The sequence below is a fragment of the Rattus norvegicus genome, chromosome 13 (genome assembly GCF_036323735.1).
Source record: "Rattus norvegicus strain BN/NHsdMcwi chromosome 13, GRCr8, whole genome shotgun sequence".
NCBI lineage: Eukaryota > Metazoa > Chordata > Mammalia > Rodentia > Muridae > Rattus > Rattus norvegicus.
This window is the reverse complement of record NC_086031.1, coordinates 47,310,114-47,326,827: the sequence shown is the minus strand read 5'-3', so window position 1 is coordinate 47,326,827 and position 16,714 is coordinate 47,310,114. Positions and strand designations below refer to the sequence as shown.

Here is a 16,714-nt window from a genome sequence, read left to right as displayed (position 1 = left end):
CAACACACACACACACACACACACACACACACACACACACTCTTTCTCACACAAACACTCACGCACACACACTCTTTCTCACACAAACACTTACACTCTGAAGTGAATTTGATGACGACACAGGCTGGAGGAGGAGGAGCGAGGCACAGTCTGACCTAGAGGATCCTTGAGGCCCACATGCTGCCCTCTCTGAGAGAAAGAAGCCAGGTCAGATTGGCCTCCACCAGAATTGACTCCTTGACTGTGAACTAAGACGGGGGGGGGGTGGAACCCAGGGTTCTCCTCCCCTCCCCTCCCTTTCCCACTAATTACTGAGCACCTGCATGGCACAGAGGTTGACAAGCATGTGATATGTGACATGGCCAGATGTGCTGGACAGTTATATAAGCAGTTGTTAGGAAGGGGGCAAAGCTGGTCACAGCAGCCCACACATGAAGTTCTACCTCCTGGCTGGCTGAGACAGAAGGATGGTAACTTTAGGCCAGCCTGGGTTACCCAGAGAGTTCCAGACCAGCATGGGTAACAGAGTGAGATCTTGTCTCCACAAATCAAGAAGTGGCAGGCATGGCGGTGCATTCCTTCAACCGCAGCCCTTGGGAGGTATAGGCAGGCAGAGCTCTGATCTACGGACAGGCTGTTCTACATAGTGAGATCCTCTCTCAAAAATAAAGTATTATTATAATTATACAGAAGGAAGGTGGAGAGAGGGCATGGCTATTTTCTATTTTGCATTTGCTATTACTGAGCTGGCTTTGAAAAGAAAGCAGATGTGGAGATGGGGCAGCTCTCAGTGCCTTAAGGGCGGGGGCAGGCCTCCCCATCATGTATAGATAGAGACACTGCAGCTACCCCACTGCTAGGCATAAAAAGAAGGGGTTCCGTGGATGCTCACAGTGACTCTGCTCTTTCCTTCCCTCCCTCCTTTCTTCCCTCAAGGTTGCTGCTGTCGTTGTTTGTTCATATTCGATTTGATTCGATTCGATTCGATTAGATTAGATTTGATTTGAGACAGGGGCTCGATGACTGGCTTTGAACTCAGAGGAAGATTCTGCTTCCTAAGTGTTGAGATTAAAAGTGTGTGCCACCAAAGCCTGGCCTACGTTCTTTCTTTGGTCTCCACAAACTCCTTTTAAGCCAGCATATTACATAGTACATATAATCCTACCATCCAGGACACGAGGCAGGGTGGCCATGAGTTCCAGGCCAACCCAAGACCTTGCTTCAGAAAAAAACAAAGCAAAAAAAAAAAGTTTTACCATGAGATGAGGGACTTCCCCCAGAATGAAGACCAGCTCCTGTGAGGCTGGGTTCTTTGAGTTGCACCCACCCCTACCCCCACCCTCATGCAGAAGACTGTTTCTGTACCAGCTCTGTCTGCTGTGTCCTGTGGGGAAGTGGCCACCTCATGTTTGGGCTACTCCTCCTGATGCTATGTGGGGCCAGTTCTCATAGTTGCCTAATGTTCACTAATGCTTAGAGTCACAACAAACACTTTAGGGTTCAATGCCAGCATGAACAATATACCAAGGACATATGTCTTCTTATATCTGGCTTAGAGCTTCTGGTAACATCTTGTAGGATCGGGGTTGAGGGTGGTGTTGCAGCCTGCCCTGGATACCCTGGGCCTCAGACATCAACTCCAAATCTCAGCTACATTCACAGCTTGGGGATTTAATCTTCACTCTCCTGCATAAAGTCAGGGTGGGGATGTTGCGTCCAGCCCTAGCTGGGTATATTGACTGGGATCTCTGCTCCTGACAGCCTCTTGAGGTGACTTGGGGGTTTAAGATCCATCCCTCAGCTCCATCTTTCTTCTGGACTTGGAGACAGCCGTGTGTGACGGATGGGAAGGAAGTCAATGCTGGGGAGGGGTCTCGTGAAGATAGCCCATGTTCCCCTTCCAGCCCCCTCGCCAACAATCCGAATTCAAGGAGCTCACCGGGGTGGGCAGTTCAGACCATTGAGCTGGAGGAGCCTTGAAGCCTCTGGAACAGCTGTGAGAAACAAGAGTCATTATTCCAGACAAAGAGTGGGAAGCAGACTCAATATCCAGGCTATTACCCAGTTGGCCTTGAGACCTGGGCCTATGCTACGCTACCCGTGGAGAACGGCGGTGGCGTGTGACCAGCTGGCAAGCGCTCTGAGCTGTATGCCCTGGTCCCTTCCTGGGTGTCTCAGTGTGCCCATGTGAGGTACTTCAGAGATGGGTGTGGGGCTCAGAGCAGGCTCTGCTCCCTGCTTTTCTCGATGTCAATGGCTGCCATATATGCCTGTAGCCCAGACTTAACCAGGTATGCCAGAAATCTCAGGAACATACTGGCCGGGTCACCTTTCATTTCTTTGGTTGGGGAGTTGTTAATGGCTGTCTCCTCTCCGCCCATGCCTTAGTCACTCCAGCCTACGGAGCCCTGACTTTTGATCTTATCAAATGGAGAAGGAGGAGGGAGAGGAGGATTGACTCTGGGGTGGGTGTGCCTCAGAGAATATAGGGGAGGGGTCTACTGCATCTAGAGTAGCACTTTAGTCAGCTCCATGTGCTCCCCCACCCCAGATAGCACTGCTAAGCACAAGCCCCACCTACTTACTGCGCTCAGGAAGGGGATGTTAAATGCATTGCCCAGGAAGCCAAAGACTACAGGGAAAAACCCCCTAGGAATAGAAGAGAGGACAGGGGTCAGTGGTGGCCTAGGAGGGGAGTGGTACGGTAACTCCTACCCAAAGGCTCAGACTTGGTCTCCTCTGAAAGCAGCCACTGGGCCCTGGGCACTGTGGAAAGGGGCAGCAGAGTAAAGTGAATGAGAACCACGGCCAGAGCCCAGGTATCTTACCGTCTCTTACTGACACTGTACACACTAGACACACCCCTCACTTCTCAGAACTCATGGCCAGTTTTCAATTTGCCTAGCAGTGTTTGTGCCTATGTCACAGGACCTCACAGGAAGCCAAGCTTGAAGGATGCACATTTTGTAACTTACTGTTATCATCATCGTCGTCGTCGCCATCATCATCATCATCATCATCATCATCATCATCATCATCATCATCATCATCATCATCATCATCATCACCCTAGCCCGATGCCTTCTCTTTACTAGGTAGGATGGGGAATGTCTTCAAACGGCTGAGCTCCTGGCACGCTTAGTGGCTAGAGGTTGTGTTCATGTGGGCGTGACCTTGTGCCTCAGCATCCCCATGTCAAGGCTACCTCTGCCTTTCAAAATGGCTAGGCCAGACAGGAGATGAATACCTGATTCTTCACAGGGCTTGGAGGAAGCCAGACTGGGAAGCGAAATCCCAGTGTCTTGGGTGAGTGAGGAGAGGAGAGATTTGAATCTCCGCTGAGCTACTTCTCCCTAAACTGTGGTGCACTGAGACTGAGGAAAATGGTACTCACTTGAAGAGGCTAACGAACCCATAGGCCTCCAAGAGCATGCCTAGCAGGGGCCAGCGCAGCAGCACAATGGCGACACCGCCCAGGAAGAAGCTTGTTCCCTTGAGCTTGTGCCGTTGGAAGAAGAAGGAAAACGTTCTCCTCAGGCCGATGATGAGGGAGAGGCCAGTCAGGAACAGCAGCTGCAGGCCCAGGGAAATGAGGATGAGTGTACAAGTTACACCCCATCCCCCGGGCTGGGGGCAGGGGTGCCCCGGCAGTGGGGCTGAATCCCAGAGCTGGGGATGACTCTAGCTAGCATGCAACAGAAATGCCCTGAGGCAGAGACATGGACTTGAAGACCTTTAGTTTCCCACCCAGTTCCTCAGCTCCAAGCTTTTTGTTATAGGGAGGTCACTGCAGGGTGGAATCCCCTGCTTTACAGACAGGAAGTTGTACCCAAAATTCCCCAAAAGCCCTCACTTTGTGGTTCTGCATGGTTCCTATTGGTGGTCCCTTTACGGGCACCCAGGCTTCCGTAGAAGTGAACTCTCCAGCTTTCTTCTAGTATGTTCCATGCCCCACCCACACCTCCACAACTATTTGTGAGCGCTTTACCCTCCATTCCCTTCCCAACTGTCTTCTATCCACTCCTTCCTCTCAGCCCCTGTGTCATGAGGACGTGCTTTCCACAGCCCCTGTTGCCATGTAGGTACCCATCACATCCGTCCGTGTCTCTACATGCTGGGAGCCAATGGTGGGGACAGGGCCTACTTCATCACGGGAACCACAGGACCTCACCCAAAGCTTGGTATAATACTCTCGGGCTCTCAATGCTTACAGGCTCTTTGGTCCAACACCACCTCCCCCGCCCCGGAAGTCCTCATCTAACCCTGAATGGCGGCTATCTAATGAACTTGGGGATGACCCTCCTGGCTGTCCAGGAGAGGTACCTAGTGTCGGGGGACTCACGTTTCCAAAAGCCAAGAGCACGGAATCGAAGTACAAGAGTATCCCAAAGAGGATGAAGAAGACGCCGAAGCCGGTGATGCCCACGCCAATTTCTGCCAAAGGTAAGGAGAGCCTGAACTTTCCTACCACACAGGTCAGGCGTCCTGCGTGGGCTCCCATGGGACGGCTGCCCAGGGGACGGAAGACGGGCAGGAGCTGTTGAGCTCCTGGGAAGCCTTCATGATACTGTGTCCTCAAATCCTGTCAGTGAAACTTCTGCTTCTGCCTGCAGGACCTTGTTTTCAGGGTCAGGTCTCTGCTGAACACGGTATCCTGCCTATTCTGTTCCTACAGCTGAGCTCTTCGGGGCCACACCTAGCACACAGGCTCCCGGCCCTCTTCTCTCTCCTCAGCTCTCAGTGTTGACCTGCCATAAGTGACTGGGAAAATGGAGGCTATCGTTAGGAGCATACTCACCCATCCTGCAACAGAGACCTAGGCACCTTCCTAGTGTCTTTGAACTTCAGCTCAGAAGAGTCATTCACTCACAGGGTGGGCTGCCACTATCCACCAGCAATGTCCCACAGGCATCCAGACCACCAGAGTTAGCAAAGCCAGTGATCACCAGGCAGCAGCGTGGGGCAGTCAGGGCACCTTGCTTGGTCAAGGGTTATACTTTGGGCATCTGATGAGCATTTCTGATCATTCCCTCCAGAAAAAAACACACACACACACACACAGGACATGTGGGTTCTCTGGTCTGAAGTCCTTCTCATCCCATCTGGAAGTGTGAATCAGACTATGCCACTGTGATAGGCAACAGATGACCACTCTTTAAGCAATATTAAAAACCAGGCTGGAAAGTTGGCTCAGAGATTAAGAGCATTGGCTGCTCTTACAGAGGACCTAGGGTTAATTCTCAACCACACCCATGGTGAGATCCACCTCTAACTCCAGTTCTGGGGGAAATCTTGTGCCCTCTTCTGGTTTCCACAAGTACTGCATGCACGAGATACCCATACGTACACTCAGATGCACGAGTGCGTGCACACACGTGCGAACGTGCGAGCGCACGCGCGCGCACACACACACACACACACACATACACTAAAAACTTTGCATTCTAAATTTTGGAAATATAATGTGCACCTTACCATCTTAACTTCTTTTCTTGGTTTGTGTTTTTGAGACAGGGTCTCCCATGTAACTCAGGCTGACCTGAATTCATAATCTTCCTGCTTTGTCTCCTGAGGAGAAACTAAGCACCTTTTAATGCTCATTCCTCTGGAACTGTGTGGTGCTGGTGCTACTGGGCTCCCATCCTCTCCATCCAGGACGACTCATCTTACGAAACTGAGATTTTACCTACCAATCTATAGACTTCCCTGTTGCTGTAAAATCATTAAAAAAAAAAAAAAGAGGTGCCTTTAACCCACACTAGGTCCGGCACCACAGTGCCCCAAGATATCTGGTAGATATCTTCATCTCAGTCAGCAAAGCCTCTCACCCACTTTGCTCCATCCCATATCACACTGCTGATGGTTTCTCTCTGAGCCTGGCAACAATCTCTCTACCCATCCAGTTCCCAGAAACATACATCTCAATTCCATGGGTGCTTACCACCCACCCAGCCACCACATATTCTCTTAAACTTAATTCGCCACAAGAAAGAACACACAACACACAACCTCTGATCCAACTGATAAGATATAATGGCCCACCTAGACACACAAAGTCCTGTACACATCCCTTAAGCACATTCATAACAACCTGTAAAGGTACAGAGTGGAATCTTAACATCCGCCTCCAAGTGCTCTCGGCAGCCTCTTCTCCCAGTCTCCTTCCACTCCAGTCTCCTCCTCTTCCCTCAAACTTTTCTCCCGCCCATCCTTCCTTCTCGTCCAATGACAGGCCTCATTCTATCTTGTACCTGCCTTCACCTGTATGACATCATCCTACACTTCCCCTTCATTTGAATTTGCCAACTCTAGGAACCTCATAGTAATGGAGTCACATAACATCTGCCCTTTGTGACTGTCTTGCTCCACCTATCGCAATATTCTAAAGATTCTTCTGGGGTTAAAGAGAAGGCTCAGTGGTCAAGAGCACTGGTCGCTCTTCCAGAAGACCTGGGTTGAATTCCCAGCATCCACATGGCACCTCACAACTGTCTATGACCCCAGTTCCAGGGAACTTGGTACCCTCACACAGACATACATGCAGGCAAAAATGCCAATGCACATAATAAAATCTAAAAGGTTACTTCTGTTTGAAGTTATAACCTTTGAGATCTTGCTCTCAAAGTTGAGCATCACATGTTCTGTAATCCTGGAACTTGGGGACTGGAGGTGGGAAAGTCATGAGTTTGTGTCATCTTTGGCTGTTTTGTACTACTGTAGGCTACAGAGCACCCATCGCAACAAACCAACAAATGGATCCTGCTTTCAGGTCTTTCAGTTTACATCCAGAAGTGGGGTTTTGCTGGACGGCAGAATGATCTCTCTGATATCTGAGAAGCCTTGGTATTGTTTTCCAGATTGGCTCCTTTTCTTCACTCTCCCGTCCCCAGGGCACAAGGCTCCCACATTCTTGCCAACACTTGATTTCCAATTAAAAAGAAAAGGAGGCTGGAGAGATGGCTTAGCGGTTAAGAGGGCTGCTCTTTCAGAGGTCATGAATTCAAGCCCCAGCAGCCACATGGTGGCTCACAACCATCCATAGTGGGATCTGATGCCCTCTTCTGGGACACAGGTATACATGCAGGTAGAACACTTGATATACATAAAAATAATAAATCTTTTTTTAAAAAATGATTTATTTTCATTTTACTTATATGTATGTATGTATGTATGTATGTATGTATGTATGTATGTATGTATGTGTGTTTTCATTGGTGTGCCATGTGTGTGGACACCTGCAGAGGCCAGAAGAGGCAGTTAGATACCCTGGAGCTGGAGCTGCGGGCAGCTATGAGCCTCTTGGCATAAGGGCTGGGACATGGGTCCTCTGGAAGAGCAGTGAGCACTCTCAACTGTTGAACCATCTCGCGAGTCTCCCTTTTAATGTTTTTGGTAACAGCCACGCTAGCAGATGGGGTAGTATCACACTGTGAGTTATCGCTTTGGTTTTGGGGGGTGGAATCTCAGGTTTCTGACAAGTCTTCATGGCTTATTTCCTCCTTCCATTCCCAAAGGTGCTGGCCTGGAGCAAACCTCTCAGCATCCAAGACAGCTGGGCGGAATACAGCACCATGGGACTTTAGAATGGCTTTGCTCTTTGGGGGGTGTTTCTACCCTTGGAGACAAGGTGTCTGTCCCCTGGAATCCTGCAGGTGGCGCTGTGGAGGACTGTATACCACATTAGTTAACTCGAATGGTTAAAGATGTTTGGGCTTTATTGCAGTAGTGGGAGTTGAACTGAGGACCTTACTCCATGAGCTAGGCAAGCGTTCTATGCTAGTACTACAGCCAATCTCCCACTACTAAGACAGGTCGGGGTCTCTAGCCTAGGCTGGCCTTGAACTTGCAATGTTCTCTCTTCAGCCTTCTGCATGGCTGGGACTGTGGATGCTCATTGCTGTTCCAGTCCTGTTTTAAGTAATTATTATGAAACAATGTATATAATGTTTTCAACATATGTCATCAGCTAGCACATGCCTTTAATTCCAACACTCGGGAGGCAGAGGCAGAGGCAGATAGATCTCTGTGAGTTACAGGCTAGCCTGGTCTACATAGTGAGTTCCAGCCAGCCAAGGCTACATAGTGAGACTCTATCTGAAAATAACAACAAAACAGCAAAAGTCTGTTACCTCCTTACACTTGCCTGGAAACATACACCACAACTCCAATCTCATAACATACCCTTCCCTAAATGTGGGGCCACAGTGCGAACATTTTTCTTGGTTTTGCTATTTGTTTCGTTTTGTTATTTGTCTGTATGCCTGTCCTGAACAGACTTGGTTTTGTTTGTTTGCTCACTTGCTTGCTTGTTTGTTTTGCAAAGAACCAAAGATTCTCTGATTCTCTTGCACATCACTCTGAGGAGGGCAGCAGAGCTGAGATTCTCCAGTTCGCCCACTCAGGCCATGATTCACTGTGGCTCGCTTTCACAGAGAAACAGGAACTTGAGTCAGGAGGCCATGGAGGCGTTTAGACACAGTGAGCTGTCCCCATGAAAGCAGAGTCCAGGAGTGGCTACAGCGGTGGCCCCACTGCCCCCTGCGCATGCCAGAAGATGCGCGCTGGTGTTATCAGAAGCACCCAGGACCACTTTGGTTCTCTATCAAGATTCTGAGAACCACTGTGAGGAAACTCCTTGTGGAGAGGGTCCTGAGACATGGAAGATTCCAACTCACAGCTAGACAAGAATCCATGCCCTGCTCGGTGGTTTGTGTCTGCAGGCCAGAACTCGGAAGTCTGAGGCAGAAGGATTGTGAGTTCAAGACCAGAGTGAAACCCTGACTCAAAACAAAAAAATACAAAACAAAACAAAACAAAACAAAACAAAACAAAACACCAGGTGGTACCTGCTGCGATCCCAGCCTCAGGGGGCAAAGGTGGCAAGTTATGGTAGATCTGGGGCCAGCCTGAGCTATGGAGTAAGATTCCGTCTCAAAAATCCTAAACCGGGGTTAGGGATTTAGCTCAGTGGTAGAGCGCTTGCCTAGCAAGCGCAAGGCCCTGGGTTCGGTCCCCAGCTCAAAAAAAAAAAAAAAAAAAAAAATCCTAAGCCAACAACCAACAAACCAATGAATCAATCACTGTGTGTCCATATATATATATATATATATATATATATATATATATATATATATATATATATGTATATATACATATATATACATACATACATACACATACACATACACACATATAATTATTTTAGCGTTTTGAGACTTAATGTTATTATGTAGCTCAGGAGAGTCCCCCTGCCTCAGCATCCTCAGTCCTAGGATTACAGGTGTGTGCCCCCACCCCCACGTCTTCTCTAACAGTGGTTTGCTAAACGACCACTTTCCAGTTTGTTTTGTAGTCTTCTCCACAGGTTGGTGCAATCCCAGCACTTTCCTCTGTTAGGATCGGCCTTTTTAGAGATCACATTAAAAAGTCGCTTCCAGCATTCAGTTTCACACAAAAGCTCGTAGACAGGTATTAGGAAGTGGGTTTCTCTCACACGGCTTCGGAACGAGCCCCTCCTGTTGCTTCTACTGTAGTTCCGTGACTCAGTCAAATTCAGGAAGAGGGGGGCTGCACCCGAAGTTCCTTTCAGGACAGCAGCCAGGGCAGAGAAGGCTGTAAGGTTTGGGGTGGGGGTATGTCATACCGAGACACAGGAACGATGTGCTTGTAGGTAATGGTCTCATGATCCAGACAGGGGTCACAGCGCCCCCTGCTGCACAAGTTGCAAAGCAGAAAGCAAGGCATGAAAGGTAAATGCTTCAGAATGGCCTAGCTCCAGGGAGGGCCCTGCCTAGCAAGGGTAGAGACCTCCTCTGGCTTCAGACGCCCAGTTTTGGGTTTCCCCATGCTGCGTGTCATCTGAGTCCTGACTCTCCAGCCACTATCCCTAGGTTCTGCAGTTCCCAAACTATTGCCAGAAGTAGCCCTCAGCCTGCAGCGGTTGGGGAGAGGCCAAAGCCAGGTGACCAGTGCAGAGCTTTTCAGAATGCTTGAGGAGGATCCAGCTCCATTGTCTTCTTTGCTGCAGGGCACTGTCACCTGTAGCATGTGATGGGTCTCTTTGGCCCACCCTACGTAAGGAGTAATATGTTAATTCTTTCTCAAGTACCTCGTGCCTCTTCTCCAATTCATGAGTTCATGTGATCCTCCTGCCTCAGCCTTCTAAGTATCTGGGGCACGGGTGTGAGATGGCCTATGGCCTTTTTTTTCTTTATACAATTACAAATGTATCAAAAGTTAGAAGTACTCTATTAAGAATCTTTGTCTTCGGGGTTGGGGACTTAGCTCAGTGGTAGAGCGCTTGACTAGCAAGTGCAAGGCCCTGGGTTCGGTCCCCAGCTCCGAAAAAAAGAAAAAAAAGAAAAGAATCTTTGTCTTCATCTACTTGAGAGTGGGTGTCATCCCTAAACTTTTCAGACTGCCCTTCCCTTACCCTTGAGATAGGCAAGATACAGATGTCAAAACAGAAAATGAACATTGGTACATTCCTATTGTCTGGCCAATACCCCATTCAAACTTTACCCATGAGTGCTAGTAATATCATTTATAGGAAAAGAACACAGTTCATCATCATCATAGGCTATCTTTAGTGTGCCTGACTGGAATACTTCCCACAACCGGAACTGGACATGACCTTGATCTTCTGAAGATTCAGGTCACTTCTTTTGCTTTGTCTAAGACTTTCCCATGTCAGAATTCACAGGCAGAGCTCTCTGACAGATATTACCGTGTGCACCTCCTGTGCTTGCTTCTAGCCTGACTCCCACCAATGAGCTATCTTTACTCTTTAGGTGACATACTGGGCCCTTCTGTATGAGGGCTGTAAAAGCCAGGATTCTCTGGAGCCACAGAACTTATGCAGTGAATCTAGATCTATAGAGGCAATTTATCGGAGTGGCTTGCAGGCTGTGGTCTGACTAACCCAGCAATGGTCAGGTGTGAATGGGAAGTCCAAGAGTCTACTGTTTGCTCTGTCCCACAAGGTTGGGTGTTTTGGCTGGTCTCCTGTATAAGCTGGGATCCTGAAGAAGGAGGTTCCAACAGATGTGCTGGCAAGCAAGTGCAAGCAGAGGGTGAACGAGTCCTTCCTTCTTCCCTTGTCCTTATATAGACCTTCAGCAGAAGGTATGGCCCAGATTAAAGGTGTGCCTCAAGATCTGGATTAAAGACTTGAGCCTCCCAGCCTCAAGATCTGGATCACAGGTGTGTGCCCTCCATTTTGGATTGTGGTCACTCCAAGAATGTCCATCACAAGGGTCCTTTCTCTACCCCATAGGAATGTCCTTCACACCCCATCTTGGCTACCCATGGAACACTGCCCACAGGCTGGGGCTCTGACACCCCTCTGAGTACCCCTCTGTGTTCCGTCAAATGATGTTCGGACAGAATTGTTCCAGACAGAAGGGAGGCGACAGCAGTGACGTACAATTATTAGCCATGCAGCAGCCCTCCCAGTTCACACCTTAACCTGACATAGCCCCCTGCTAAGGGGCTGTGGTTAGCTCCACTTCACAAACAAAACTGGACCCTGATCGGATATGATCCCTGCCGGGGTCTTAAATACAGTTGAGACCCTGAAATGTCACCTTCATCAACCCAGTCAGTTCTGCTTCTGCAGAAAGCGTCCCTGTTTTGGTCATTAATAACCGGAATCTCCAAGTGGGTGTTAGTCAGCGGGCAGCAGGCCCCTGCCTGGTCGGGGATGTCTTCTCTTGGCTCCCAGAATACTTTCTGATTTTCTAGCTGTAGCTCCCCACCCCCATCCCCTTTACCAGCTCCTACTTTCTTTCTCCTGCAATTTGGCTCACTCAGGGTTTGGGCCCAGCTCCCGTATCTCCCGCACTCTGTTTTCCCACACCTTCCTGTGTTTTTAAATGCTTGCCCGTGTGCTGACAATGTCGGCATTTGTTTCTCGCGCCCAGGATGCCTTGAGACCCCACTGCTTGCTCAGCCAGCGTGGCTTTCTCTCTGGCACTCTGCACACCACCGGTCCCAAGCTGTGATCAGCCTTTCTCTCTTTATCCTGAGCCTACAGCATCTCCACCGCCACTGGCTGCCAAGTCCCTTGAGGCGCCTGCCGCCCACCCTGTCTAATCTGGTATCAGGCGACTGCTTCCAGAAGCATCCAAAGCTGCCATGCTTCTTCCTTCTCGCCACATCACTCCTGGGTCCCCTCCCCGACACAGTCTCTGTTAGCCTCTTGTTTCCTGCTTGTCACCCACCACTCCTATCCCCAGTCCTCTACATAGAGCTCAAGGACTGAAAGTGACCAGCTGGCATCCTGCTCACCCCACCTGCTTAGAATGAAGCAGGGACCTTTTTCTATACATGCCTTACAGATCCTGTATATGGGGTGGGGGGCAGCTATCAAACTTTCTCTTGAACCCCCCGTCCTCCATCCCACCACTGTCACTGACTCTTAATGCTTTCTTGCCCCAGGACCTTTGGATATGAGGTTTCCTGTGTGGAACACTGTACTCATGCTTTAGATGCCAGCTCTTCGGGGAAGCCTATCCCTTCTCCCTCTCACAGGACCAAGCATCACAGGACTTGCCGCAGCCTCTAAGAGCTAATATCACACTTGAAGGCTAATGAGCTTAGTAGCACGGTCAGCATGCCCCTGCCTCAGGTTCTGCTGTCCTTTCTTTTTACCCCTCAATGGCAAGGTGGGGATGCAGGGGAGCAGTTTCGGTGAGGTATTATGGAGATATTTAGATTGTCACAGGGTATCGGAGGGTTGACTGCTGTCACCTGCTGGGTGGCGAGAGGTACTGCTGAAATGTCAGTGTCCAGGACAGCTTCCCTAACAGTAACATCTGCACCCAGGGGCTCAGGGAGTTGGGGAGGCTGAGAGGCCGTGCCCTGGGATCTAGGGACTCTCGTGGTTTTAAGCACAAGTTATCTACATGTTACTGACTCCCACATTTCTTTTTATAGATAAGTCCCTTGGAGTTCAGACCCTTACCCTTTACTCCTTGCCTGAAGTCTATCCTGGATGTCTGAGACAAGCACGCCTGGCCTAGTCAGACCTGGCTCCTTTTTTCCCACTTCCCTGTGCCTTCCAGGACACTTCACAGGCACCAGGGAGGTATTCCTGACTTTTATCCTTTCATATCTCACACTCTGTCTTCCAGAAAATTCCTCCAAACAGGCCCACAGGACCACTTCCTGTGTCTGGATGGCTCATATCCTGCCCTGCCCCCACCTTCTCTCACCTTGACAGGGTCTCTCCATTGCTGCTCCACCCTCTACAGTCTATTTTCCCTCCAGCAGCCAGGATGAGATTTTCAACTGCAATATACCCCTCACAGCATGCTCCAAACTTTGCCACCTACACAGTGGTCCAGCACGGGCTACTACAGTGGTCCAGCATGGGCTCCCTTGCTGGAACTTTCCTCACCCAAGCTCTCCTTTCTGTCTATAATGTTTCAGCCACATCAGCCTCTTCGTTGGACCTCACACACCACACCACGGATGCAATGTCTCAGGACCTTTGTGCTGTCCGCTCCCTCTTCCTGGAACATTCTCTCTGCAGACAGCTGCACAGCCTACCTTCTCACTTCCTGTAGTCCTCTGGATTTGAGCGCCCACACACACATGCACATACTTCAAACTCCACAGTCCCTTTACTCTGTCTTGCTTTCGTTTGGGAGGAGGGGGTGTCTTCTTACTATCTGACCTGCTACACAGTCACTTCTACACGAGTTAATGGCCTGCCTTCCCTTGCTAGAAGGCACGCCTGCCTTCCTCTTGGTAGTCCCTTCTGTGTTGGCACAGTGCTTGGCAAAAAGCAAACCTTACCATAGGTTCGCTGAGGAGAAAGTAGATCCAGAGGCTAAGCAAATCACCCAGCGAAGCCTTCAGCCCTTCCTTCCCTGTGGACAACCTACTCTCCCCTGGCTGCCACCTATCTCGTCCCCTAAAGAAAAAGAAGGGATGTTTGGGGTGAGGATACAGACCCAGAGCCACAGAGATGTCTGAATGGGCAGAGGCATCCTAGTTCTCAGAACTACAGGCCAGATGGGCTCAACTTGCCTTGTGAATTTACCTCTGGTGGCCTAAGTGTGTGGGCTGGCCCCACCCTCTCTACAAGGCAGAGGTCACACTCGCCCTGACCCTGCTCCTCCGAGGATGCCAACATAGCAGCTTCCAACTGCTGGCTCCAGAGGTCACATTTGTAGGCAGAAGAACCAGGTTGGGAAGAGCACATGTTCACTCGCCCTCCTAGGGACCCCCCCCTCCTTAACCCCAGAGGCTCCCACCACCGGCCATTCATTCCACTCACTCTGCCACTCTGTGATGGAGATCATGCTTCAGTCCACTGGGGGGCCTTCCTGGTCAGCTGTCTAGAAGAGAGCCCAGAGGATCCTGGGCATGTTCCCAGGAAGCTGACCCTTGGCAACAGTGAAAGAGCCTCGGGTAAATCATTAACTCTCACCCTCCCACATTCACCACACAGATGGCTACTTAAAGATACAGACCTGTTCTGAAACTAACATTCAAGGGGCCCTTCCTGACCCATCTCCTCTGAACAGCTTGGTAATAGAAAGAGAGGCACAGCTCTGGGCACCCCTGATTTTCTCACCTGTTTGGTAGAGAGTATGGGAAGGGGTGGAATGGTGCCCCGCCCTGTAGGGTTTGTTTGTTTGTTTTTTGAAGATCTCTCCTGGCTAGAGTGGAACTCACTATGTAGATCAGGCTGGCCTTGAATTCACAAGAGATTCGCTTGCCTCTGCCTCCCCAGTGCTGAGATTCAAGTCCTGTGTGTCACCACACCTAACTTAAAAACGTGCTGGTCATTTGTTTTCTTTGTGCTAGCACACATAAGGGATTCTAGGGAACCAGACTCATGAGTAAAACCTGTCTCAGACCTAAGGGGAGTCAGATTGATATAAACCAAGGGTGTGGGTGTCACAGGGAGTTAGGCAGCAAAGGCTGCAAGTTCCTTTCCCCTGCAGTGCTCTAATGGGGAGGTGGGGTGAGGTTGAACAGATGGAGAGGTCTCAGGGGAGGACAGGACAGAGAGGGAAGCTGTGTCGATCCACTCAGTAGCTAGATAGACATGGGTACATCCTTCCCTGTTCTGTAATCCTGACAAAGAGGCAAATAGAGGCCTAGAGGGCTAGCTCAGTGGTTAAGAGCATTTGCTGCTCCTGCAGGGAAACCAAAGTTTGGTTCCCAGCACCTCCGTGACAGCTCACAACCATCTGTAACCCTGCCCCAGGGGAGCCAATTCTCTGTTCTGACCTTAATAGGTAGCAGGCATGCATGTGGTACAAACACATATATTCAGGCAAACATTCACATAAAATAATTTTTTTAAGAAATCTTTTTAAGGGCTGGAGAGATGGCTCAGTGGTTAAGAGCACTGTCTGCTCTTCCAGAGGTCCTGAGTTCAAATCCCAGCAACCCCATGGTGGCTCACAACCATCTATAATGAGATCTGATGCCCTCTTCTGGTGTGTCTGAAGACAGCTACTCATATATAATAAATAAATCTTTTAAAAAAATGAATTGCAACGTAAATATCTGACATTCAGGATATCTGATATATGGCCCCCCCCAACAGGGTCATGACCCACAGGTTGAGAACCACTGGTTTGAGGGCTCTGTTCAACGATCCTGGGGTGCTCTGCTCACCTCAGATACTTTGAGACCACTTCCTTTGTTCTTTAGCAACGCACACAGCCTGGCAACGCTGGAAGAACCTCTCAGTTGCACGAACTGTTATAATATGTGCCACCAATACACGAGAAGTGTTATTTGGTAATTTTGAGACTATGTCATAGGCCACTTAAGTTTCTTCACGATAACCTCCCAGAGCCGCATGTGAAGAAGCTTATTCTAAAGTGCTTAAAACCCCCACACAAACTTTTTAGTAGTACGATGAATTGGCCTTGGATAGACTTATATGAGAAGCGCTTTCTGGTCCGGGCGTTAACACTCTGAAGAGGTTTGCCGAGCACTGGCGCAAGTCTTGTTTTGGATGTTTGTGCAACAACTAAAAGCAAGCCAGAGTGTAAGCCAGAGTGTCGCCGCCTACCCTCAACTAAAACAAGCCAGAGTGTCGCCGCCGCCTATCCTCGAGATAACCTAAGGGTCTCTTGAAAAATCTCCTAAACACCCACTAGAGAGCAGTATAACAGCCATTAAAGCCAGAAAGCTCTCATAGCATGCATGACACCTTAGGGTTTCTATTTAAAAATTCTGTGCCTCAGTTTCTTGGCTAAGAATAGTACTCCACTTTGGGTGGGGGGTATAACGAGGAACCATATACCAATGCATTGATCTGGGTACCTTGATTAATCAGCATAAGCACTTAATGGGTTAGTTATTGCTATTAGCATTCTGGTATGGTTATATTAATTACTATCGTTATTATTAGTCTTCCATTAATAGGCTGTTATATCTAAAAATTATGCTTTTAAACTGCTCCCAAAAGATATCAAACACCAGCTAGGAAAACTCTCTCCCATTACTCACAACGTAGCCCACCCGGGACCAGGGACAAGAGACCTCTGAAAGGGACTTTCCTGGTGTGATTTCCTAGACACTGGAGCTGTGCGTCCACAGTCCACTCTCTGAGGGAGGGACCTCCACAAGGCCACCCTGAGGAAGGAGTCTGGCCTTAGAACAGCCAGACGGATCCTCAGCCTCTGACTGCCTTCTCAACTGGCCACCATGAGAAAGAGTGGGGCGTGTATGTGAGCAGGAG

General features: G+C 49.3%; 1 protein-coding gene across 2 annotated transcripts; it reads right to left on the bottom strand.

Moving 5' to 3' along the window:
• Positions 1-1,651: 1,651 nt before the first annotated feature.
• On the bottom strand, positions 1,652-14,416 carry Golt1a (golgi transport 1A). Of its 2 annotated transcripts, XM_017598877.2 has the most exons (6): positions 14,285-14,416; positions 4,343-4,434; positions 3,395-3,573; positions 2,586-2,649; positions 1,940-1,994; positions 1,652-1,814 (listed from the first exon to the last, which is right to left on the bottom strand). In XM_017598877.2, exons 1-5 carry the CDS (start codon positions 14,307-14,309, stop codon positions 1,953-1,955), a joined length of 402 nt encoding a protein of 133 aa, XP_017454366.1. In that variant the 5' UTR covers positions 14,310-14,416; the 3' UTR covers positions 1,652-1,814; positions 1,940-1,952. The 2 variants fall into 2 exon arrangements, with proteins under 2 accessions (XP_017454366.1, NP_001102540.1); NM_001109070.1 differs by having other exon boundaries at positions 1,653-1,994; positions 14,285-14,392.
• Between the last annotated feature and the right edge of the window lie 2,298 nt (positions 14,417-16,714).